General features: G+C 45.7%; 1 protein-coding gene across 1 annotated transcript; it reads right to left on the reverse strand.

Moving 5' to 3' along the window:
- Positions 1-1,080: 1,080 nt before the first annotated feature.
- LOC127327884 (DNA damage-binding protein 1) lies at positions 1,081-11,557 on the reverse strand. Its single transcript, XM_051354688.2, has 19 exons — positions 11,339-11,557; positions 10,261-10,309; positions 10,064-10,123; positions 9,880-9,971; positions 9,261-9,312; positions 8,866-8,928; positions 8,680-8,729; positions 8,008-8,083; positions 6,986-7,198; positions 6,774-6,880; positions 6,578-6,686; positions 5,966-6,166; positions 5,644-5,859; positions 4,894-5,004; positions 3,953-4,228; positions 3,602-3,876; positions 2,361-2,712; positions 1,925-2,209; positions 1,081-1,805 (listed from the first exon to the last, which is right to left on the reverse strand). Exons 1-19 carry the CDS (start codon positions 11,440-11,442, stop codon positions 1,224-1,226), a joined length of 3,273 nt encoding a protein of 1,090 aa, XP_051210648.1. The 5' UTR covers positions 11,443-11,557; the 3' UTR covers positions 1,081-1,223.
- Between the last annotated feature and the right edge of the window lie 14,732 nt (positions 11,558-26,289).

Below are 26,289 nucleotides of genomic sequence, written 5' to 3' on the forward strand. Positions count from 1 at the left end.
GAAAATCTTGGACCGGATGCGTTCGTGCAGATGGTCCTGGCGCTGGCCACCGCACGGGAGATGATTTAGTTGTCTGTCAGTGTTTGATTTCCATTCCCATCCCCTCCAATCGAGCATGCCCCTTTGCGTCATCTGCAGAAGGCACCAGGCGTGGCCTCGAGGAGCTGTGCGTACGGCGAGCTCATCTTCCAACCCAGCTAGATGCCCTCCCCTTCTTCCATGGAACGGGCACGGCGGGTAGATTGTCCAGCTCCACTGCCATGGTGAGTTCCCTCCCCTTCCTTCCACGCACACGACACCATGCCCCCTTCAAATCCCCATCCTCCCTCACATCGAGGATCTCGCCGGAGTCGTTTTTCCCGCGCCTTCCCGAGTAGGACGAGCTTCAGCTCGCGGGCGACGCCCTGCGCTCTCCTAGAGACGCGCCTTGCGCTTCCCTGCTGAATCGACCGTGGAGGCTCCCACGGCGGGGAAGCAGAGGAGGACGAAGGTGGGAGATCCTCTCGGGCCTCGAGCTCTCGGTGGCGCAGCAGAGGCGGGCTGGGCGAATGTCAGAGGAGAGCTCCGGCCAATCTGCCCCATTGTTTCACGCGACGGTGGGGCTCGGGGAGAATCGACCGTGGAGGCTCCCACGGAGACGGAGAGGAAGCAGAGGAGTACGGATTTGAGAAAATAATAAGAACGAAACGGTACGTTGGCAATCTCCAGTAGTATGGGATTTGGTGGGAGGGCAAAACGATCCAAATAAAAGCGTTGACGAAACTTTTTGGCAGAAACCTTAGCTCCTTTATTATTAGGTATAGATAGTATAATTTAAGGCAAGGTCAACAATTTGAAAATAAATTTTCCGAAAAGTTAGATCCACAATTTTACCATTTTAGTGTGGCCTAAATACAAATATTTCACATTGTTTTTATTTTGGCATAGTTGGTGGATGCTTTCATTGACTGCATCTACGATCTCTTTCATAACTTTTTGAAACTTTGAAGTCAAGTTTTGAGGGTTTTTTTAATAAAGTGCTACCCTTAGCCCGAGCTCTAAAAGGCTGCACTCCAAGAAAAGGACTCGTAAACAACGCCATTGAACCACCAACTTCAACATCAGCAGAGGGAAAAAATACACTTAAAGCAGGGAAAAAATGTTACTAAGAACTCCACAGGATTATTCTTGAACTGCCAAAAAGTACAACAGTAAAAACAAAGATGTACATGGCATGACGTTATCTAGTGCAGTCTCGTCAGCTCCTCCACCCTCTTCGACAGCTCCTCCACGGGGACCGCCATCACCTTGGCCACCTCCTCCATCTTGCCCCTATTGAGGTCGAGAAAAGACTCAATCAGATCGCCGTCCACGAAGTTGCGGGCCTCTGAGGTCTTCTTTTCATTGTGGAATGACCGCCACTGCTCGTGGCTGAGGCTGCCAACGCCCTTTATGAACTTCACCAGGGTGGCCTGGAGCTTCTCGAGGAACACGTAGTGGTCATGGGGCAGGGACGCGATGATGCCAATGACCCCGTTTATTGTGCCGAAGATGACAGTTGGGATCTGGCCCATCTCTGAGTCTGGAAGGCGCATAACAAGCGAGCCGTGACGGAACCTGTTCACAAACTCCCCAAGGTGGTACTCCCCGACAACCTCGAGCCTGCCCCTCTCTTCATCCGTGGCTGCATCACTGTTCTTGCGGACAGTGAAAAGGTTATAGCTATTCTCCGCGCCAACATAGATATCATCATCGATCATCTCCACCGCAGTCATCCAGTTTGCGTTGTAATCCCTAGCAAGCTCTTCGATTGCACTCTCCTCATGCTGTTCAAAAGAAATAAGGAAATTAGTCATTCTTTACATGATGAAGAGACTGCTACAGACTGGAACACTAGTGTCATCTGATTAGATGTCAAGCATATAAGTAAACAGCAAATGCTTACCTTGTACACAAGCAAGGATATTGATTTCATCAGGTCACCGACCACAATAAAATCGCCACGGGTTTGGGTATACAAGGCCAGTATGTGTCCATGATGGCCACACTCGGACTGCAGCTCATGCGAACCATCATCCCGTGTCATCCACTTATATAATTGGATCTTCTGGTTGATAGCCGCCAACAATTTCCCATTGAATGCATTTAGAGAGTAGACAGCTCCTTTTGTTTCTTTCTCTACGATTAATTGCAATCTTCCATCTTCAACTGCGAAAACGAGGATCCGGCCCTGCACCAAGAAGCATACGTATGTAAGTACTATGTGCAGGAAAAATCAATTATAATCGCTGAAACATGAGCCAAAAGAGGTAGTAAAACCGATCAGGCACTAAAAGGAAAAACAAACCATTAAGGAAACACCAAGCTATTCTCATTATTACCTTTGTTGGTTCGCTCTCCTCAGGTAAAACATACGCTGTTCCCACACAGTAATAGAAGTTATTATCGTCTGAGAATGAGCAGCTAATCATGGAGCAACCGCACTCATACGGATCAAGAGGATGTGTAGACAGGAACTCAAAAGTTTGATGATCCAACAGACGAATAAAATGTGCCTCGCTTTGCTCCATACTGTCATGGTTGTACTTGAAACTGCAGAACGCTAGTGTTCTGGACTGTTCCTGGTGGCAGATACGCCGTGCTTGTTCATTCAAGGGGATCGTCCTGATATGAAGCTTCTGGATATCGTCGATAGTTCCAATCGAAAGTTCACCTTCTTTAGCGATTGCAAGGCTATCATATACACCAAAAAAAGTAAATTAGAAGAACATAGAAAAGACAATAGTGGCGAAACTCAAAATTGATCCCAGGTGCATATGCACCCGGTATGTACAAAATATATTTCAAAAAGTTAAAAAAATTACGAAAAAATTTTGCATGTAAAGGAACATGTTCTATGTGTGCATGTAATGTATCACATAAAACCGACAATTTTTATGCCTTGTGTAAAAAAGACAAAAAATGTCTCGAGAAATAGACTATTTTAGCACCACAAATTTGTCTTTTTTACACAGGGCATAAAACATGTCGGTTTTTGTTGAAACAACTTTGTGAGCATGTAACATGTCAACATATACACGAGATATTTTTTTGACATTATAAAATAAATTCAAAATGCATTTTAAATAAAGGGTGCAGATGCACCCGGGTGCAGAAACACCCTTCCCACAATAGTGTGGCTTCCAAATAAATGCTGCCAAGAAACATGAAGACAATATGAGAAGCCCATAGGAAGAGTAGAACAGCACGAGCAAAGATTATGTTTCAATTAGCATATTAGAAGACACTATCAGGTCAGCAATAATCTGTTCTATTTTGATGGTGTTATATGTAGAAAAATAGCGAACTGAATGTTAATGATAGTATTGGTATATATGCATTGAGTACAAAAGGAGGTTACTTGACAATATATGAGAAGACGAGGTAATGATTAGCACTATTGGGTTCAGTACATGTAAATGCCAGGTTCCTTCCTACATGTAAACAAAGGCTCATACAGGTAGACCACACATATAAACTACTGAACTAGATAAACAAGTGTGTGTGTGTGTGTGTGTGTGTGTGTGTGTGTGTGTGTGTGTGTGAGAGAGAGAGAGAGAGAGAGAGAGAGAGAGAGAGAGACCTGTCAGGAAAAGCAGCTGTATTGAAAGGAGACATATGATTGACTTCTTTCAAATTGACATTGCTATACAGCAGCTTCTTATTGCTGCTATAGATAACAGTCGGTCTATCAGATGAAGCAAACACATGGGTTGTTCCCTTTGATGAGAATGTACGAAGGCTGATTGGTTGGGTACCAAGAGAGACCTTCTTTCTATCAGTTAGTTCACCTGTACTTGCATTTAACAGAAAACTAAACAGGTGACCATCTCCAAGAGCACAGAGCAAATATGAAACCTGAAAGGTAAAGCAGAAAGCATAAGCCACTTATATTAGCTATCTTTGCATGATAAGTGTGAGGTCAGCAACATACCCCTTCCAAGGTGCATAGCAAAACAGACCGAGGAACTATTTCTCCGCCTAAACTTTCCTTCCTGATTAATTCAAGGTCTGGAAGTGAATATATGCTAACACTTATATCAGTCCACAACCCAATAGCAGCCAGAGAACTATACTGTGGGTTCTCGCCGACTGGGTTCAAATCAACACAAGAAATCTCATGTTCTAGCTGTGCATGTTTCACTTCAACCAGCTTAGCATCCCTAATCTCTAGGTAAACAAGATGGCCACCACCGGTTGCCAACAGGACCTGCAAGAAAGATGATGTGTATTTGAAGTTAGAATGGAAGGTAAGTATCAAGGTGAATTCAAATTCATGGTATTTCGGATTTTCAAGAACAGAGTATGCTGGTATGCATCTAAGAGTCTGACTTATGACCTAGTGCTTCTCAAGTTCAGACTTCAGACACAGGTGGCTGAAATTAACACACCAGGATTACTTTGTAGGTAAAGAGCTAATAAACATGTCACACTGCGTAAATCTACAAAATGGTTGATTACAAGGATTCAAAGTTTCGGAGTCAAGAAACAAAGTTAACAATACAAAATTAGGGTATGGCGATATACAGAATTTCAAGGACAATATGGAGACAAATTGGAAGGCAAACACACAATGAACAGTCATTGAAAGTGGGAAGTCATATGAACAGTAAGACATGTGACAATTTCCGTCTATTCTATTTCTTATGATTCTACTCTGAGCCTCTTCTGTGTGTATTTGGCCAATGTGTATGTGCTGACTATGCATTGTATTGATGAGGATTTAAAACATGAATACAGCAAAGTTGTATTATCTCACACAAATGTTTTCTAGGCTGGTTATAGTTGGGAATAGCTCAATTCCTACTAGAAGTTTAGAAACAGGATAATATTTGCCCAAAGGGTAAGAAGGGCGGGTCCCATGAAGATACCCACCTGACTGGCATTAGCTGATGCAACATTGACTGAAAATCCTTCTGGTGCATTCCATTGATCCACTAGCTCCCGTGAAGTGCAACTGACTAACCGAACAGAATTAGCAGTAACCTGCAAATTAAAATTACCTGATAAGATTATCCACAAAAAAAATACCTGATAAGACATTGATCTTAAAGCAGTACTCATGGAGCATAGTCTTGTAACCATTTAAGATGCTGAAAAGAAAACTGAAACGTATAACTTGCTACAGACTGGCTCAAGAGTATGTCCGTTTGTTGCCCATATTAGCAATGCCAAAAAAAATGAAAACCAATGTTTTCTTTTCTCTTGCTTGGTTTGTTGCCAAAATTTTGGCTGCCCACGAGAACTCACCCATCCCTCTCACAGATGCCTACCAAATGATTGGCAACATGCAGGTGCATGAATCTTTGACAAAACAAAAAAATAGGAGGCCAATTCTTGCCCATGTTTGGTACAGATGCATTGTGCACCAACAAAACACACTTTAAATACCATTAGAATACAACAACATCAAAGCCTTTTTCTCAAGCTAGTTGAGGTAGGCTAGATATTAAATACCATTAGAATCATCCACAATAATATCATTCTTTACACAGGATTCATCCATGTCCATCTAGTGTTTCGTTCAGCTTCCCTAACCCATAAACCTACTTTCACTGGGATACTCCAGTTACGGTATATGAAGCAAGGAAAACAAAAAAAAAATATGATTCATCTGAAATGTACCTGTATAAGCAGATCATTGATGGCATTCTGGCAAAACAAAGTCTGGATTTGTGCATCAAAACCTTCTATCTCCGTTTCTTCTAATTCATCTTCCATGTTCATAGCCAAGAATCGTGTCTCGCTTATAAAGCTCACCACCAGGTACATGTCGTACGGATCATTGAAGGAAGATTTCAATGACCATAATCCCTTGATGCCTTGCAGCTCTACTGAAGCCTAATTGAAGAGAGAAGATGTACAACTCAACTTCCTACAGTATAAAGTTTGCGAAGTTTGACTAGTAATTTCCTAGTAAGAAAATGATTATGTTTTAAATCAATACCTGCTCATTAATCCCTATACCATTACGAACCACCCGAATTGAACCATCTTTAAATGCTCCTGAACAAGTGACAACCTGACCTTGGCCCTGCCTATCAAGGTCAACCACGCAGAAGTCCACAATGGGTCCAAGATTCACATATCGTTCAAGGACTTCAACAAACGAACCAGTTGCATCAGGTTGGAGATTCAACTTTACGAGCTGTCAAGACCAATGAATATTTCAGTGAAAATCATAACAGAAAGGATGAATGAAAGTTTTCTACTTTCCACTAAGTGCACACAGTTCATTGGGCATGCATGCATGCTTTTGTGTGGGTGCAGTGCCTAGTTTGTTGTTGCTGGTTTTCCTTTCTTTTTTCAGTTGTTGCTGATTTTCCTTCTTTTCCTTTTTGGTGGGTGGGGCTGAGAGTAGCTTGACTTCAACGCATTTTAACATAAGAACAAGTAGAAGGAACCAATGGAGATGCAGGATTGTTTGTCTGAATGGACTGTCAAAGAGTAACATGTAACTGAATTGCTACATGGCACCAAAACTGATGTAAGTTGTCCTATCTAGCATGAAATAGGAAGCAAAAGTGGTAGCCTGTAACATAATCTGCTACTGACCCACCTGTGAATCACCAAATCGAGAACCAACATAGACAACGCCATTATCAAGATATGATATTGACGATGCAACCGACGTCTCTCCCAAGTGCTCAATTTTCAAACCAGTTACCCTAGAACGTAATCGATACATGAGAACACAAAATATGTAAGCAGTAGATCACGATTCCTTTAGTTCCAGAATGGTATACAAGAAATACCTTTCTCGTTCTTGGGTAAGCACAAGTAAATGCAAAGTGCCTGTATTATCACCAAGTAAATAGCGGGAACCATCTGGGTCAACCCGTCCATAAGCTCTTATGATGGACTGAGCAAAAAATGGAAGATAAATGGCAGATAATTACAGCATGTCAAAATACAGACCATGTAATTGGCACAACAAGAATACAGCAAATGTAAGCAGAAGTATTACTTGTTTGATGGGTATAGCTTTGAATGTAGAATTGGCATTGCAGTAAACTATCGTCTCCTCGCCAATAATTATAACACCACCAAGTGGAGCCGGTACAGGTATTAAAAGACCAGCTCCATTGTCTAAATTATTCTGTGACCAAGGACCCTCAACAAAGTCTTTGTCCTTCAGTGCAACTTCATATGTCTTAGCATGCCTTGCATCTTTGTTATCCTGACACATAGCATGGAAAGTGCAAATCATCAAGATCTGTTACTATTTCACTAATGGCCAAGTTATTCATAACAGAATAAGAAACCTAAGGGAAAGAGGTCGGGCAGGGTAGCCATAAGGAGAGAATGCATGCAGTCAGTGTTCAAAAGATCAAAAAAATATTATTTTGGTACATCAACAGCACAGCTTGATGCTAATAGTAAAAAATCAATGTAAATGTATTACAGAGATGACTCAAGATTTCACACTAAGTACCAGAACCAAGAAGAGATGTTAGACTTAGTGTTATTTATATTGCTGCACAAAGAGAACTAAGTAATTATTCCAGCAGTATTGTACTGTGCTGCCATGTCGAAAGTAGAATCACAAGAGCAATATCGTAGTACAGATGATATAGCAAAAAAACACTGTGAATCACAACAACATCCAAGCCTTTTTTCCCAAGCAAAAACACACTACGAGTGTTAAATAAAAATTAAATAGTTGGACAATAGAGCCACAAATCTCGAGAATGATTCCTATGAGCATCCATGAGTAATTAATTATACACTACCTATAAGTTAAGCATTACAAGTTGTGAACAGACTACACATATAAAGTAAACAAGAAAACACCAAGGATTACAGGTGTAAGCAAACATGTATTATTTGCTCAAGTCAAGAATAATGGCGAACACATGTAAATACAGGAAGCTCATATTCATCATTAAACTAGTGATTTGCGACTGCTGTAGTTCAATACTTTGTACCGCTGGATTTCAATTTTGTGATGGTATAAACATTGTAGAAAAGATTGAAGCTTGAGCAAACCTGGTAGAGGACAACTATCGTAGGTCTGAGACAGCCATACAGGAACTTGATGTCCAATACTTGAAGCTCTTCTAGTCTGAGATAAGAAAAGGAAGGCATCTAAGTTAATCAGGTCAGAATTTTTAATAGAGACTATCCTTCATGAAACATTAACTCCGTCATGAACTTCCAACGGCAACTTATATAAGCCTATATCATCATTCATATGACACTAACTATAGGACAGAAGTAGACACAGAAATAACTGTACAATTTCCAAGCCGCCATGAGAAATAGCAGCTTTGTCTTGACCAACAAGCATGTGAAGCAGAACTAATAAAATAACCTTAATCATTTTATACATTTTATACATTGATGATAGCAGGTCAAGCAACATAAATATAAAAATAATAAAATAACCTCAATCATTTGTACATTCTCTACATTGATAAAGTTCAAGCAATATAAATATAAAGTTCAGAAATGGAAACAAAGTGCATTACAGTTGCCTCTGACTCTAAAAAAATTAAGATCCTTGTAAGAATTCCTCCCATCGAGCAACCCAGCAAAAGCATGCAATCATGCTCCAATAGTTCTAGTTACAGAATACAGTGCCACCTAAATTTCTAGAGTGTCACTAAATGAACCTTTCGATCAGCGAAAGCATTTTGTTAGTCACTGCCATACTGGTACCTGATATTGAAAGCTTCCTTCAGTTGTCCTTTGTTGTCAAATGGTATAACCTGACAAAGAAAGATTCAATTCAAGGAAAGAAATCAGAACAATATACAAAAATCTCTGGGGTGCAAAAGTACAGCTTGGGACCAAGGATAAATGCTTAAGGTCCATAAGAAGAGAAGTAACAGACAATGGGCTTACCTTAAATAATCCATCGTACAGGTGAAGGCCAATAATCCTACAGTCAGGGTCGACGATCCCAATCTGCATTATAAATCAAAGATCATCTGGTAGTATCATTGCTCTAGCTTTAAACATAATAGATAACTCTCTCTTCAGTACATGTGTCACGATACAAAATGAATATGGGAAAGGTGAAGTTTAAATGAGGAAGAACTTATTATCATTTTCCTTGTTCAAAAAAACCGCTGATTAACCCACCTGCTCGGAGGGTCACCAAGCAACCGATTACCCGGCTGATTCACTTATTAACCCTCTACTTGCCAACCGACCGAGCATTTACCAGTCAACAATTTCCTCAACATTCGTCAGTTTGCAACCAAGAAAGGGAGTTTGAAAATGGAAAAGTGTGGTACCTGTCCGTTGTCCGTAGGGCGGCCAATGCGGTCAGAAACATCTCCCATGGATCTACATAATACAAAATAAATTATAATTCCATCCAAAACACGGTACTGATTAAGGGAGAAGGGTATCATAGAGACATAGAGCGACTATGTGTTTTTGCTCTACCAACAAACTACCTGCTACCACACACGCAAACGCACACATCTCTATATCTCATGATGCCAGAGCTGCTGTCGGTGGGTCTGACCGTGGCTATCTACCTTTCTCTCCACCACTGTTCTAACAGGCCGCCGCCTAACCCAACTAGGTGCAGCTAAACCGTATTCTCGAGTTGCTTGTCTAACCACCTTGAAGGCAACTAGGCGCCACCCTGCCCACCTAGCTGCTAACAATTTTTAGAACACTGTTGTCTATAGACAATAGTTCCCCGTGGCAACTTCCCCAGCCTGCCTGGATGGAAAGGTGTCACCTTGGTAACAATGGGACCCGCGAGACACAAGATCAATGACAGTGAACAGGACACGTTTGACTATCCAATTCCATAGGAGGTCTAAAACCAACATTATTCCACAGACACATGCCAATTCAATGTGCTTGTCCTGTAAGGTTAAGAGCATAAAGAGTTGATACCTGGTTAGAAGCTCCGATTTTTCTGCATCCCACTGCAGAATACAGAACTTGTATCTCTCAGTGGCGATGAAAAGGAAGTCCTGGGCCTCATTCTGAAGGGGGGAAACAGGTAGGAAATCACTATGACAGGAATACCGCGCTTAGAGAGAAACACGACATATTAAGCAACAGAACATGAACTCACGCCAGGTCGGAAGAGCTCGATGGTCGCGATCCTTCCATATATCGGTACATCTAGCATAGGCTGCGAGAAAAAGGAAAAAAAAAAAGGATTACAGCCTCACGGTAGCAGGCCCACCATGCAAACATAGCAGGCAGCGGATACAATACAATACAGAACCAGCACACATGCACCCTCCTGGGTGGCACGGATCAACTGACCTGAAGGCCCTGAGGCGTGAGCAGATGGATCTCGATGCGGGTGCATTTCCTGAAAGTTGGGCGAGCACGTGCATGTTAGCAAAATAAAAAGTTTTGGCAGGTAACCACCAACATACACAGAAGACTGGAGTCCAATCGAACACTAGTAAGGTCAGGTACAACGCGAGGGCTAAATAGCCAGACGCGCTAGGAAAGATATCCCGGCTGTTTTGGCAGTTCCCACGATATTCCCGGCCATTAATTCGACGTCCCCGCAAAGGTTGGAGCCGGGCGCTCGAGAAACGCATGCAAAATAGTGGTCTCTCTAGCGCCAGAAGCTAGTGCAGGTTGGGATTTCTAGCTTTTAAGTGTCTGCTCGGGCGCTTTGCAGTGTACATGCCCTAAAAGGCAAATCTTTTAAACGCATATTCCATGATGAACTCAACGTCAAGCATACGCTGCATGTGGACAAGTATATCAATCCTTTTTTGTCAGGCTGCGCGTTCTAGCTCGACAGGATAGGCCTAGAGAACACGCACGCAGGAGCCATGCCTACTGCACACTAGGCTAGGCTAGCTAGAGCGAGAGAACCGGATCCTCCCCGACAAAATAGGGGTCTCCTCTAGCGGCAGACGCTAGTTTGCAATGCGCATGCCCTAAAAGGTAAATCTTTGAAATTCCACGATGAACCCAACGTCAAGTGCGCAGTGCATCTGCACAAGTATGCCAATCCCTTTCTTTCAGGCTGTGCATCCTGCCTCGGGGCGGCGCCATTTCGTCCTAGCTCGACAGTATAGACCTGGAGAAGACGGAGGAGCCCTACGCTAGACTAGACTGGGTAGAGTCAGATCCTCCCGGACAACCAGGCAGGGAAACCATCCGCCGGAGAGAAACCCCGGGGCGGGGGGCGTGCCGGGGAAGTAAACCCTAGGAAGGCCACCGCGGGCCCTCCGCGGAAGGGAGGAACCCTACAGGGCAGGGCACGGCAGGGCCGGGGAGCGGCAGCGCGCGGAAACCGAGATGCGCGGCGCGGCGGGGGAGCTAAACCTCTTGAATTGGGGATTTTTGGGGAGAAGAGGTGGGGGGGAGGAGCGCGTACGCGACGATGAGGTTGAGCTGGTTGGGGCCGGTGAAGTGGCCGACGCAGGAGTGGCTGACGCTGGTGGGCTTGTGCGCCGTGACGACGTAGTTCCAGGCGCTCATCTCCGCCGCGCGCCGGCGCCGCCGCCGCCGGAGGAGGAGGAGGGTTCTGGGAGGGGAGCGGTGGAGGTGGAGGTGGCAGAGCGGTCGTTTTCTGCTGTGTAGGACTGGACACGTTGGTAGTAGAGAGGCCGGACTGGCCTGTTTGGCGTGGTTTTGTATTGGCTTCTCATACGGGCCGGGCCGGGCTGGGCTGCACGGCAGCAATGCCTGCCAGCTCGATGAACCGTAAGGGCATCTCCAGCGGCGCGACGCAAACGGACGTTGACCGACCGTTTTCGTCCGCCTTGACCGAAAATGCGTCTGGCACCCTCTCCAGCGGCGCAACGCAAAGTGACCGAGCCGTCGGCAGGTTTGCGTCTCTGCGGACGCGCAAAGTGTCCGCTCGCGTCTTCACCGGGCCCGCCTCGCAGCGAGTCTGCATCGAGGGCATCGCTTCGGCGGTCAGCGCTTACCATAACGAGGAGGTGAAGGACGACAGCGACGACTACGTCGCGGCCGTCTTCCACGAATGGCAGCAGGCCGTGGCGGAGGGCCGCAATTTCGAGTTCCCGGAGAACATGACGGACGACGAGATGGCGAAGCTCGGCGTCCTCGTCTCCGAGAACGACGCACCTGTGCAGCCGCCGCTGCCCCGCTACGCCACCGGCGTCATGCCACCGGGCATGTCGGAGAATGAAGCCCTTCGACAGGCACTACAGGACTCGGCGGCGCGACAGCCGCAGCCCTAGGCGCCTCCTCCACCGTCGCCACAGCCGTATCCCTGGGCGCCTCCACCGCCGCCACAGCCGCATCCCTGGGCGCCTCCACCGCCGCCACAACCGCAGCCCTAGGCGCCTCCACCTCCAGCACCGCCGGCGCGCCCGGCGTACGCTCCCCCGGATGGCAACTGGCTGTGGGCGATACCGGAGCTCATCGTGCTCGACAGCGACGAGGAGCAGGAGTAGGCGTTATTAGGGTTTTTTTCATGTTTTAACTATGTAAATTATGTTTCATGTTTAAAAAAATGATTCGGCCAAAAAATGCGTCGTGCCACTGGAGCCACCCCGACGCAAACGGACGCGCGGTCGATTTCGACCATTTCAGCCAACGCAAACGGACGCGCGCGGACGCTAAAATGCGTCGCGCCGCTGGAGATGCCCTAAAAGATGCAAATTTTAGTGCTGCCGCTTCTGGCCCGAAACCAAGCCGCAAGCCCGGGTGCGGCAGAAATCAACGGCATGGGGGCTGGCCACGGCGACAAAGTAGAAGCGCAAGGCAGCCACCAGCCGCGGCCCTCCTCCGCCTCATGGGACCTCTAACTCCCCGACGGCGACGGTTCCCTCCTCTACGGCGGTGGATGCCAGCTACATAAAGGTAAGCAATGTGTGCTTCCTCGGATATAGGGTGCGCGATTTTTTCATTAAGTCGGCCGTGTGTTTCACGCGTGCAGTACGCGTGGTGCGGCGGCATCGTTCCTCAACATGCTAGAGGTGAGTGCCTAGATATAGACACTTCTTCACTACTCGCCTTTGACGATGTGTACGAACCAGAGGAGGGAGAGGAGGTAGAAGAGGTGGAGGAGGAGGTGTTCGATGACGCCGTTGCTGCCGGTGTCAAAGCCAAAACATCAAAAGGCTTCGCAAATTACACGGAGAAGGAGGACATAGCAGTCCTCGATGTGTGGGAGAGTATTTCTCTCGGTGCGTTGCCGACGATGATCAATCTGGGAAGAAGTATTAGTAGCGAATTGAGGACAAGTTTCACCGGTTGAGGCCGAAGACAATTGAAGGAGCAAGCCACACGATGCGATCTCGTCAAGGCTGGTACGACACAATCAAGAAATGTTGCTCTCGCTAGACTGCGTGCTTGGAACAAGTGAAGAACAATCCTCCATGTGGTGCAACAGTTGATGACTATGTGAGTTTTTTCTTTGTGAGGCATGGTTTTCCTTCAATCCAAAGAATAATTGAGTCAATTTTAACTCTTTATCTATTTTGTAATGTTTCTATGTAGGACCGTATTGCACAACAAAGATACAAAGATATGAAAGCTAGCAAGAATAGGCTCTTTACATTGCATCATTGTTAGAAAAAACTATAGAATAGTGAAAAGTGGAAGTTGAGGGACCAAAAGGCTCCTCCTCCACACAATGGGGATCCAATAGATTTGGATGATGATAGTGATGATGCACTGGAAGGAGGGAGAAACAAAGTAAGGCCCGATGAAAGAAGGCAAGTCAATCTAGAGGTCAAGAGAAGGGCGAACAAGAGAGGCTAACCTCCAAGATTGAGGAGATGATGAACGTAAATCAAGGAATTGTTGGGGATTCGTAGCAGAAACAAAAAGTTCTAACTAACGTAACCCGGTTTCCCAAATCTATCTAGGGGTAATGAAGTAATGGAGTTGATATCGGTGACGTACCCTCGTAGACCAATAGCGGTTAACGTTCCGCTAGAACATGGTTGATGTAGTTGTACTTCATCGCCGACTTCGGGGTCGTGTAGAAATTGAAAGTTCAGAGATGGTAAACCTAGAGGGGGGTGAATAGGTTTCTACAATTTTTAATTCTTTCTTTGCAATATTAGGCTTAGCGGAATATAAAGGTGAGCCTAATGCAAACTAGGTGAGGCACCCTATATGATGGTACAAGTAACTCAAGCACGAAGGCTCTCTCAGGCAGTTATATGACAAGTAAAGAGTTCGGTTAGGGATAACCGATAGCACGTGGAGACGAGGGTTTGTTTCCGTGTTCCCTTCCTTTGCAAGAAGGTACGTCACGTTTGGAGGGGTGGAGGTCCCACGAAGGATTCCCCAACGCCATGAAGGCTCACCCAATTCTCCGGAGCCTATCCCACGAAGGAATAGCTCACTCACTTGTGGTAGACTTTGAGGCAGCCTCCAAACCTTCACAATCTTGTCAGGAGCAAATCCACAGCCCGGATGCTTCCGAACCTCTTTTGGGTTTCCAAGGAACCCTAGAGAGCAAGTATCTCGATGAATACAAGGGGGAACAAGATTTGACTCGATGGAACTATAGATCAGGGCCTCCTCTATCTTTTCCCCGGAGGGATTCGAGTTTGGGTGGAGGAGGAGGGAGATCTGAGGCTTTTGGTGTTTCTATCAATGGAGTATGAGAGAGAGAGAGAGAGAGCTCAACAACAGTTTGTAATGTAGTGCCTAAGTGTTCTGAGGTAGGTGAAGGGGTATTTATATGGTCACTTGAAATCCAGCCGTTGCAACTTGTCCAGCTCAGCAAATCTTCGAGGAGCCCGGTCAACCGGGCCTGGGGCCGGGCCATCCGGCGCAGGGGCCGGTCAGACGGGGCCACAGACCGGACCGTCCGGTCCAAACCGGACCTGGTGCCGGGCCGTGACCGGGGCGGATTGGTGACATACAGAACATGGCCCCGGTTTTCACCGGAGCAGGAGCCGGTCCGTGCCGGGGCATCCGGTCCACAGGCCGGTCCGACCGGGCGTGGGGCCGGACCAGTCCGGTCCAAACCGGACCTCAGGCCGGGTAGCGCCGGGCGAAGCTGAAAACCTTACTGGATAGTGCCCGGTGTGCACCGGTCCAGGGGCCGGTCGGCACCGGGCTGGCCGGTGCCGCGGCCGGTCCAACCGGACCTGCAGTCGGCCGAGGCAAATCAGCCCGTCTTCATTTTTTGTCGAAGTGGGGGGTCTCCCTTTACCTTCTTGTTCCATTGATACACCATTATGCCTATTTGGCTAATACCTGGGAATAATCTCATAGACATGTATTAGTCCAATTACTCTAGCAACGGTGTCATTGATACCAAAATAATGGATAAGGGTAAAATACCCTTACAATCTCCCCCTTTTTGGTATACGATGACAAACCGAGCTAGAGTCACATATAAATATTATGATAAGCTTAAACCTTGATTCCATATAAGATATTAAAACAACTCCCCCATAATGTGTGCACTTTGAGAGTTTGCGTTTGAATGCAAAGTGCACCATTTGTTATACATGAGAAGCTCCCCCAATATCTTTAGGAAACAAGCATGGTATGGACAGGTATATATCAAGATATAAGCATAAAGCATAATCTGTTGGAGATATGCCCAAGAGGCAATAATAAAATGGTTATTATATATCTTTATGTTTATGATAAATGTTTACATACCATGCTATAATTGTATTAACCGAAACATTGATACATGTGTGTTATGTGAACAACAAGGAGTCCCTAGTAAGCCTCTTGTATAACTAGCTTGTTGATTAATAGATGATCATCGTTTCATGATCATGAACATTGGATGTTATTAATAACAAGGTTATGTCATTGATGAATGATGTAATGGACACACCCAATTAAGTGTAGCATAAGATCACGTCATTAAGTTCATTTGCTATAAGCTTTCGATACATAGTTACCTAGTCCTTTCGACCATGAGATCATATAAATCACTTATGCCGGAAGGGTACTTTGATTACATCAAACGCCACTGCGTAAATGGGTGGTTATAAAGGTGGGATTAGGTATTCGGAAAGTATGAGTTGAGGCATATGGATCAACAGTGGGATTTGTCCATCCCGATGACAGATAGATATACTCTGGGCCCTCTCGGTGGAATGTCGTCTAATTAGCTTGCAAGCATATGAATGGTTCATAAGAGACCACATACCACGGTACGAGTAAAGAGTACTTGTCGGAGACGAGGTTGAACAAGGTATGGAGATACCGATGATCAAACCTCGGACAAGTAAAATATCGCGTGACAAAGGGAATCGGTATCGTATGTAAATGGTTCAATCGATCACTAAGTCATCGTTGAATATGTGGGAGCCATTATGGATCTCCAGATCCCGCTATTGGTTATTGGTCGGAGAGAGGTCTCAACCATGTCTGCATAGTTCGCGAACCGTAGGGTGACACACTTAAGGTTTGATGTCGTTTAAGTAGATATGGAATATGGAATGGAGTTCGAATGTTTGTTCGGAGTCTCGGATGGGATCCAGGACATCACGAGGAGGTCCGGAATGGTCCGGAGAATAAGATTCATATATAGGAAGTCATTTTCTAGGTTTGAAAATGATCCGGTATTTTTTCTGGAAGGTTCTAGAAGGTTCTAGAAGGGTCCAGAAGAAATCACCATGGAAGGTGGAGTCCCACCCACAATGGCCGGCCAGCCTAAGGGAGGAGGAGTCCCAGGTAGACTCCTCCAAGGGTGGTCGGCCAGCCCCACCAAAGGAAGGGGGGAGTCCCACTCCCCCTAGGTTTGGCAATATGGAAGGTTTTGTGTTGGGGTCTTATTCGGAGACTTTTGACCTAACCCTTGGGGATCCACCTATATAATGAGGGAGAGAGGGAGGGGGGCAGCACTTCATTGGCCGCACCACCCCTGCCCCCCTTGAGGCCGGCGCCCCAAGCTCCCCCTCTCCCAAACCCTAGCCGCCCCCTCTTCCACCGACAACTCCAGCAGCGCTTAGGCGAAGCCCTGCCGGAGATCTCCACCACCACCGCCACCACGCCATCGTGCTGTCGGGATTCCGAGGAGGATCTACTACTTCCGTTGCCCGCTGGAACGGGGAGGAGGACGTCGTCATCAACACCGTACGTGTGACCGAGTACGGAGGTGCTGCCCGATTGTGGCACCGTCAAGTTCTTCTACGCGCTTTTGCAAGCGGTCAAGATCTTCTACGCGCTTTTGCAAGCGGCAAGTGATCGACTACATCCACCACGAGATCTAATCTCGTTAGGCTTTGGAATTCTTCGAGGGTTAGTCTCATGATCTTCTCGTTGCTACCGTCTACTAGATTAGATCTTGGCTTGTGTTTTCGTTCTTGCGGTAGGAAAATTTTTATTTTCTATGCTACGAATCCCATCAGTGGTATCAGAGCCGTGTCTATGCATATATTGGTTGCACGAGTAGAACACAATGTTTTTGTGGGCGTTGATGTTTTTGTTGTCTTTAGTTGGTGTACTTTGCATCTTGCGGCATGGTGGGATGAAGCGGCCCGGGCTAACTTTACATGACCGCGTTCATGAGACTTGCTCCACGCTCGACATGCAACTTGTATTGCATAAGTGGCTTTGCGGGTGTCTGTCTCTCTCACCATAGTGAAGATTCAATTTACTCTTTCTATTGACAATATATGTTGTTCACTATATGTGAATAAAAAAACAACCTATTGGATATTAACTCAGAAGTAATAGATGTTTTCAAAAGATGACTTGGTGTCAAGTCATATCCTAGGATATGCCAAGTCATACCCAAGATAAGTTTAGCCTGAACCCAAGATATAAGACTCCCTACAAGAGTTTCTTTTAAGGGTGGTGGCCCACTCCAACATATCGCAAACCCTGTCTTTCCTTCTAGCCTTTCTCGAATCTTGGGGACGAGATTCCTTTTAAGGGTGGTAGTCTGTCACATTCCGAAATTTTCTAAATTTTGGAATGTAAAAATAAAAAAATAAATCTAATGCTTGATTGTTTGAACTTGATTGAAAATTTCACAAGGAATTAAAACTTGTTGAGTTTTATTTAAAAACCCTTCCCAAAATAAGTTTTCACAAAGATTTGCTTTCAAAGTATTTCCAAACCAAGCCTATTTCTATTTCATGGTTTTGAAATCATATAAGAATTTATTTAAGACAAATGCCCAAACCTTATTTTGGAATCAATGCCCAAGTAGCCATATATAGCGTTATATGCATAATAACATCTGTGTAATTAGGTTTTGACCAAAAGAAGTTTTATAGTCATTTGATTTGTTTTTTTTACTTCAGTATCAAAATCCATGTTTGAAATAAAACTCGCCAAAGTTTTAGTTTCAGAAAATATTTTAATTTCTTGGTTTCATAGAATCCAAATTATGTTTCTAGTTTCCTAAATAGCCTATTAGGCCAAATGTATAAAACATATACTCTAATATTTTTGTTGGACTGGAACAGTGCTCTAATACGTCTAGATATAGAACTGTGATTTTTATGATTTTTTCTTAATTTATTTGAGTCAGCTTGAAGGCTTAAAACTTAAACTAGAAACAAAAGAGAAAAGAGAAAAGGAATAAAGAAAACAAAAAGGGGAACCGGCCAGGCCAGCTCCCGCTCGCGTGCATGCGCGCAGCCACGGCTCAGCCACGCAGCAGCACCAGCGTGCGCTCCGCGTTTTATTTTTTTCCCCTCACAGCTAGGCCCCGTGCTATCGTCTCCAACCTCCAGCCAGGAAACCATCGCGAGTACGTCTTCGATCTGAACAAGATATCCGCGATTTCCTCTCCTTTTGGTTCCGATTTCTCGTCTATTTTCACGGAATAAGCTCCTATAAATTCTCCCGCACCTCCTCTTGCTCAGTTTCTGCACTTTTGGAAACCCTAGCTGCCATGCTCGCGATTTCGGATCTCGTCACTGTCGACCGCCATTGGAGCTCGATTTTGAGGTCTCGAGGAACCCCCGACTCTTTCCCTTCTTTCAAATATGTACGCCCTGCTTCGCCTCATCGTCACCATTTTCCCCTTTGAGCAGCGCACTGGAGCCATTATCCAAGTCCGCCGAAGTTTCGTCGGAGAGGGAGACGATCCGCAGCTCCCCGCCCCTGGTTCGAGGGAGAAATAGACATCGCCTCCGACAGAGGAGTTCCAGACTGCCGCCAAGAATGCCCTCGAAGTTAACGTGAAGGACATCATCTCATCATACACATCTCCTCCTTCGAAGACTGCCGCAGCGCCGCACAAGTCGAACCATCGAGGCGTCGTTCCCGGCAACCTCACGCAATCGCGGTTCGTTCTCGCGACACCCACTGGTAATGACTTCGTGCCGTATGAAACATGCAGTTCATATATCCATCCCTGTCCGTTAGATTTTAATCTAAACGTCCATGATAGTCCAATTAAACTCAACTGGTTCAACCGTAGTCTGACTGATCGAGTGCAGATTGTGCCAGCTACTTCACGCGCAGAAAGTTTAAAATTCTATATCTCTAGATCTAGAACTCCGTTTTAGATGATTTCTCTAACATTAAGTTCGTAATTAAATTATCTACAAATATTTCTCATATTGACATGACCAAGACGGCGATGCCACAGCCAACCTTCGTCATGTTTGGCCATTAGACATGTGGGGAGAGAGGGGCTCTCTTTCGAGAGGTCAACCACGTAAAGGTTGTTCTCCACATATCCAACGAGGACCAATTTGAGATTATCACTCCTAAAGACTTTCACACAATAATTAGTAAAATATGAATTATAGCTGGCATCTGCAAGGTGATATATAAAAAGCAAATTATAGCCAAGGGATTCAACAAGCATGACCGTCTCAAGGCACAAGTCCTTAGAGATTGCCACCTTGCCATACCCAAATACCTTTCCCTTTGAATTGTCACCAGAGGTGATGCTTGACTTTTTATTAACATCTTCAATGAATTGGTCAAGCACACATTTTCCTCCGGTCATATGATTAATGCATTCACTATCAAACACCCATTTTGGACCACCAGAGGAATACCCCTACAAGATCAAGTAGAGGCCCCATCGATTAATGGGTTCGTTTGTAATGACAACAAGATCTTTTGGTACCCAAATTGAGTACCCTCTATAAGCATAGCCATTACGAGGGCCAACATATTTAGCATAAACATCACCATAATAATCAACAAATAAATCATAGTGATTGTTAGGTCCCGTGCGGTCACCACTAGTGGTTTTGCCCTTTGAGGCTTTGCCAACATTAGTGACCTTCTTATTCTTCTCTTGAGCGGGTTTCTCCTTCTTGTAGTTGTTCTTCTTGTAGGACTTACGAACATACCCAAGTCTATACTTTTGATTGTTTGACCTTTGCTTACTCAAGAGGTCATCCAATCCCATCTTATTCTTGGCGGTGGTGAACTTGGCTAGTTCCTTTGTCAACCTAGCATTTTCCTTAAGAATAGTTGCTTGTTCACAAGCCGAGTCAGTTGGATGATAGTTGAGACCATATTTCGTCACCAAGGATTCAAGATATGTATTGGTCTCAACATAGAAAGATAGTTCCTCTTGCAAACGAACATGTTCCTCAACAAGTTTGGCATGCTCACAAGTAAATGAGGTGGAGGAGCTAGCAACATTTTCAGCAATAATGGGATCATTCATTGATCCAAGAGCCTTCTTGTAGGTTTCTTGGAGTAGGTCATGGTTCTCTCCAAGTTTCTTGAGCTCATCCTTAACAAGCTTGTTAGCTTTTTCAAGGTGGTCAAGATCCCTAGTGAGAGAAGCATGAGCAACTTCAAGCTCCTTCTTTGAAGCATCGAGCTCTTGGGCCAATAATTGAGCCCTTTCAATAGTTTCTAGATCCTTAACTTTATCCAATTCAAAAGTTTCAATTTGTTGCTTAAGGCCTTGAGATATGCACCTTTCGTTTTTTCAGCTCTTGTCTTAGGAGATTGATTCTCCGTTTTTCATCATTCAAATGATATTCTAATTCCTCAATGGACTCGTCCCTTTCTTTGAGGGAGTCCATCAAGTAATCAAACTTGACAAGAGCATCACCGCGAAGAGTGCATCTAACTTTGTAAAGTTCCTTAAGCATAGCTACCTCATCTTGATTTTCAGTTTCATCATCAAGAACACTAGATAGAGAAGGTGGGGATTCCATTACCTTTGTTTCCCTTGCCATTAGACAAGAGCCGACGGTTGTAGAGGAGGGAGAGTCATCGGAGTCATCATCATGAGTTGTTCTTGCCATGAAGGAAGAACCAATATCATTCGGAGTTGAGGACTCCGTGGAGTAATCCTTGGAGTAGTCATATGTGAAAAGTGACCCGGGTTTGGAGAAAGCCAAACCAGCCACTCTGGCCTCCTTCTCCTCATCTTCTTCCTCTTCATCGGAAATGTACTCAGCCCCAACAAAGGCTCTTCCCTTGTTCTTCTTGTATCGTTCATTGATTGGGTTCGGCTTCAATCTTGGCTTGACCCCTTTGACAAACTTCGGCTTGTCTACCCTTTTTTCATAAGGGCACTCATTTGCAAAATGACTATCTTCATCACAGTTGTAGCACGTTCTCTTCTTCTTCTCATTGAAGGATATTGGAAACTTCTTCTTGTACTTCTTGGCAAAGAAGGCAAAATCTGTCGCGATGTCACTAGTTGAAGTCATCTCTTCATCTTCTTCGATCTCATAGGCTTCTTCTCTTTCTTGGTCAGCTCTATCCTTCAAGGCAAGGTTGTGTGAGGATCCTTCAACACGGTTCATTGCCATGAGCTTTTCTCCTGTCTTGGCCATGTTGTCATTGGCTGCCACATAGGAGACTAGATCATCTGCATTCAGATCAGCTTGCTTGGTGAGGATTTGCAAGTTGAGTGCAAGGTTGGTGTCCTTTTGTTTGACAGCAATCATAGCAATGACCTTGGACTTTATGAATTCTTCATTCATTTCAAAGCCATCATTGTATTTTTCACATCCAAGGCCCTTGACCTTTACTCTAAGAGCACCAAGCCTTCCATAGACATCGGCCAAGGATTCTCCTTCTCTAATCATGAACAAAGGTGCCTCTGTCTTTGCTGACTCATAGAGAGCTCCTTGGAACAGATTGGTTCCCTCTTGAAGTACTACAATCCGATCCCAAAGCTCTTTAGCGGATGGGCTATATACTGCCGGCCCGGACCAGATACAACCGGATGGGCTATATACTGCCGGCGCACTCAGGGCCTGGTGCGCCGGCAGTAACCTGGCACTTATTTCTGCCACCAACCAGCACTCACACCCCACACTACTCCACTCCTTCCACACAACCCGAGCCTTCTCCCAACCCAGCTAGTTTTTGCCCCTTTCTACCCCAAATTTGGCCAATTTGACCAAAGAAAATAATATTTTTTGAGCAAATCTTCCCTTCCAACATGCATCTCCCACATCCCTATGTAGATCTAGATCTATCTATCCCGCATTGACCGATCTAGATCTAGATCTAGATCTAGAAAGTCGGAATCCATACGTCGTGGTCGCGGCGTGACGTCTCGATCTCGTCGACTAACATATCAACCAAATAGGTGATTAATGAACAAATTGAGGAATGAAATCGTCGTATATTGGAAATTTGAAGCAAAAAGCTCGTGTGTGGCATATATGTTGTGTTTGTGCTTGTGTGTTGGCGTTGAAAATGAGTTGCCAATGTTGGGCCGAAATGTTAATTCGTTAAGTTTCCGTTTCGGCACATTTCTGACGCTCCTATGTCCTACCATGTAGGAAGGTCATGCCGAAATTTTCCGTGAAAACTACCGACGGATGCATATGGTTTTTCCTAATCAATTATATATCTTGCCGTGGAGGCGATAATGGTTATCAAGATGAGGGAAAGCGTCGTGATGAGATATCTGAAACACGCGATCGCCGACATGTATGAAAATAACCTCACGGAGGTATTGTGTCCGTGTCGAAAATGCAAACTAGGGAAATGGTTTGACCCCTATTCAGGCAAATTGCAGGGGCACCTGCTCACTAATGGTTTCATGCATGGACACACTCAATGGATGAGTGATGATGACGCGGAGGTCAATGGGGCGACGACAGCAGGTGGTAATGGCCGGCAAGAAGGAGGGCATCATGATATTGATGACGATGAAGAGTTTGTCGCACAGGACGATGCAGATCAGTATCATGATGAACAAAATGTCGAAGACGCGGACAATAACCTTGACGACGACGAAGAGGTGCCGCTAGCTTCAGTCGTGCGGGACCCTCATCTTCAAGATCTGCTTCTCGAAAAGACGAAAGGCGCCAAGCGGAAATCAAAGCTTGAGCAACTGGAGACAGACTCGAATACTCCGTTGTACGACTCAGGTCGCGGGCTGGAGGAGTCTCGCTTGAGAGTAGCGCTCGATGTGCTGCAGATGAAGGCGAAACACGGATGGACGGACACAAGCCTCGACGACATTCTGGAATACTTGAAAGATCTCCTTCCTGCCGGGAACACGTGTCCTGGTAGTCTAGCCGAGGCCAAGAGAATCACGTGCCCTCTCGACTTACCCCACGAAAAATATCACGCCTGCATCAACGACTGTATCATTTATCGCAAGGAGCACGTGGACAAGACCAAATGTCCGTTGTGTGACGCTAAACGGTACAAGAAAGGGAAGAAGAAAGCTCCTCGGAAAGTTGTGTGGTACTTCCCGCTCGCCCCCCCCCCCCCCGGCTGCAACAGTTCTACGCGGACCGCAAGGAAGCAAAGCTCATGCGCTGGCACGTTGAAAGAAAGGAGGCAGTGCTGAATGATGTAGAGCGGATTGAACACCCAGTGCTAACACACCCTTCGGATGCAAGCCAGTGGAAAGCATTAGACAATGAATTCGGAAGTTTCGGGGCAGATCCCAGAAACATCAGGTTGGGTGCGAGCACGGACGGATTCAATCCGTTCGGAAACTGCAGCAAAGACACATAGCACATGGCCCGTGTTTGTATGGATCTACAACCTCCCGCCCTGGCTGTGCATGAAGAGGAAGTACATACAGATGAGTATGCTAATTCAAGGGCCGACACAGCCAGGAAACGATATCAACATGTATCTCGAACTATTAAAGGAGGAGTTTGAAACGTTGTGGGCGGAGGAAGGGGTAGATACATGGGACGCCGTCGAGGAAGAACATTTCCCTTTGAGAGCCGCGTTGATCACGACGGTGCAGGACTACCTCGGATACAGTTATATTTCGTGCCAGGTGTGCCATGGACACAAGGCATGTGTCAGGTGCATGGAAGAGACGGTGTTTTTGCAGCTTGGTAAGGATCCCGACTCTTCGAAAACCGTTTACATGGGGCATCAAAGGTGGCTAGACAAGACTGACCCGTGGAGAAAGCGTGGAGATCTGTTCGATGGTACAGATGAACCCCGAGGACCTCCACGTAAGAGGAGCGGCGAAGAGATCGATACATTACTGAAAGGTTGGAAGGAGTGCCCTGCGCTGGGAAAGATTCGTCAAAAGCCCGGAGAGAAGAAAAAAAAGGCAACGACGCTGCTCATTGGTGTATGGAAAAGGAGGTCCGTGTTTTGGGACTTGTCGTACTGGAAAATTCTCGATACACCTCACTGCCTTGATGTCATGCATATCACAAAGAACGTGTGCGAGAGCTTGCTTGGCACTCTTCTCAACATGCCGGACCGGACCAAAGATGGGCCGAAAGCAAGACACGACCTGAAAGTTTTGGGCATCAGGGAAGAGCTTCAGATCCCGCCGACCCAAGACGGATAGTCGGAGGAGGAGACGGACGGCGGTCAGAAGCGCAAAAGGATTAAGCAGCCAGACTATTACTGCCCCCCTCCTGCTTCACTTTTAGTCCGGCTGAGGTCGATCAATTTTTCAATTGCCTTCTAGGAGTCAGAGTGCCCTTCGGTTACTCCAGGCTAATAAGCAGATACATGGACCCCAAGAAACGAAACTTCAGCGGCATGAAGTCTCATGACTGTCACGTGATGATGACGCAGATTCTTCCGGTTGCAATCCGAGGTATAATGGATGACCATGTCCGTGCAACGCTGACTGGGCTCTGTAACTTCTTCGACGTCATAACTCGGAAGTCGATAAGCGTGAAGAAACTCACAAGGCTCCAGGAAGAGATCGTGGTGATCCTATGTGAGCTTGAGATGTACTTCCCGCCTGCATTCTTTGACGTGATGGTCCATCTGTTGGTCCATATCATGGATGATATCACCAATCTAGGGCCGGCATTCCTACACAACATGATGCCGTTTGAAAGAATGAATGGGGTCATTAAAGGATACGTTCATAACAGGTCGCATCCGGATGGAAGCATCGTCCAGGGCTGGCTCACCGAAGAGTGCATCTCTTTTTGCACGAATTATCTAGACATCGAGGACCCTGTTGGTTTGCCTCAAAACAAGCACCTCCGCAGGTTCGAGGGAGTAGGCCACAAAAATGGAAGGAAGGAACTGCAAGTGCACATGTCTGGTCGGACTTCCGACTTTGACAGGGCCAACTTAGTAGCGCTACAACACATTGACTTGATCGATCCTTGGTTGAAAGAGCACAAAACCATGATAGAGAACAGTGGCAAGCCGATGACGGAAGCATAAATATTCAGAGAGCACAACTCCTCTTTCGCGCGCTGGTTCAAAGACCACATTGATGCTAATCCCCCACCAATGGATTGTGACGAGGATAAACTAGTATTGGCCTTGTCACATGGCCCCGCGCCCAACATCATGACTTACCAAGCGTACGATATCAACGGGTACACATTCTACATGGAAGAAAAAGACAAGAACAACGTTTACCAGAACTCAGGGGTAACGATGGATTCCTATACGGGTGACGTAAAGACTAGATATTACGGAAGGATCGAGGAAATCTGGGAGCTTAGCTACGCTGGGGAGAAAGTGCCGATGTTCCGTTTCAGATGGGCTAAGAGCGTCACAAAAGAAGACCGGTATTTCACCACCATGTTTCTACCCGAAGCCAACAAATCAAAGTCCACGAACGCCACCGCGCAAAATGAGCCATGGGTATTGGCTAAACACGTGCACCAATGCTTCTTCATAACCGACCCATCCAGGCCTAGCCGTGTTATCGTGAGGAGAGGCAAGAGGACCATCGTCGGAATGGATGGAGTCGCCAACGAGGAAGACTTCGAAGGACAGGTCGGAAACCCAATGATGGAAGAATCTGAGGATGAAGACACAACATACACCACAAGAAGAAGCAGGACCACGCTACCGAGGTCAGGTCGACCCTTCAAAAGAAGAAGTCACGACACGGGGCTAAATTATTCAACGACGAGCAAGAAAAGCAAGAAGAAAGTGAAACACTCTTCTCGATCGATGATGTAAAACTTTATTTGCAATGTATAACTCATATTTTGTGTAATACATAACTCATATGGTGTTTGTCAACATTTTATGTATAACTAATATTGTGTGTTGGTC

Source organism: Lolium perenne, chromosome 1 (genome assembly GCF_019359855.2).
Source record: "Lolium perenne isolate Kyuss_39 chromosome 1, Kyuss_2.0, whole genome shotgun sequence".
In the NCBI taxonomy this organism is placed as follows: domain Eukaryota; kingdom Viridiplantae; phylum Streptophyta; class Magnoliopsida; order Poales; family Poaceae; genus Lolium; species Lolium perenne.

Bases quoted from the DNA above. Each gene is read 5' to 3' on its own strand.
- LOC127327884 (XM_051354688.2), bottom strand. From the start codon at position 11,442: ATGAGCGCCTGGAACTACGTCGTCACGGCGCACAAGCCCACCAGCGTC. The intron at 10,310-11,338 runs GTACGCGCTCCT...CCCAACTTTCAG, and splicing joins CAGCTCAACCTCATCGTCGC to GAAATGCACCCGCATCGAGA. The intron at 8,084-8,679 runs GTACCAGTATGG...TTCTTATCTCAG, and splicing joins AAGGAAGCTTTCAATATCAG to ACTAGAAGAGCTTCAAGTAT.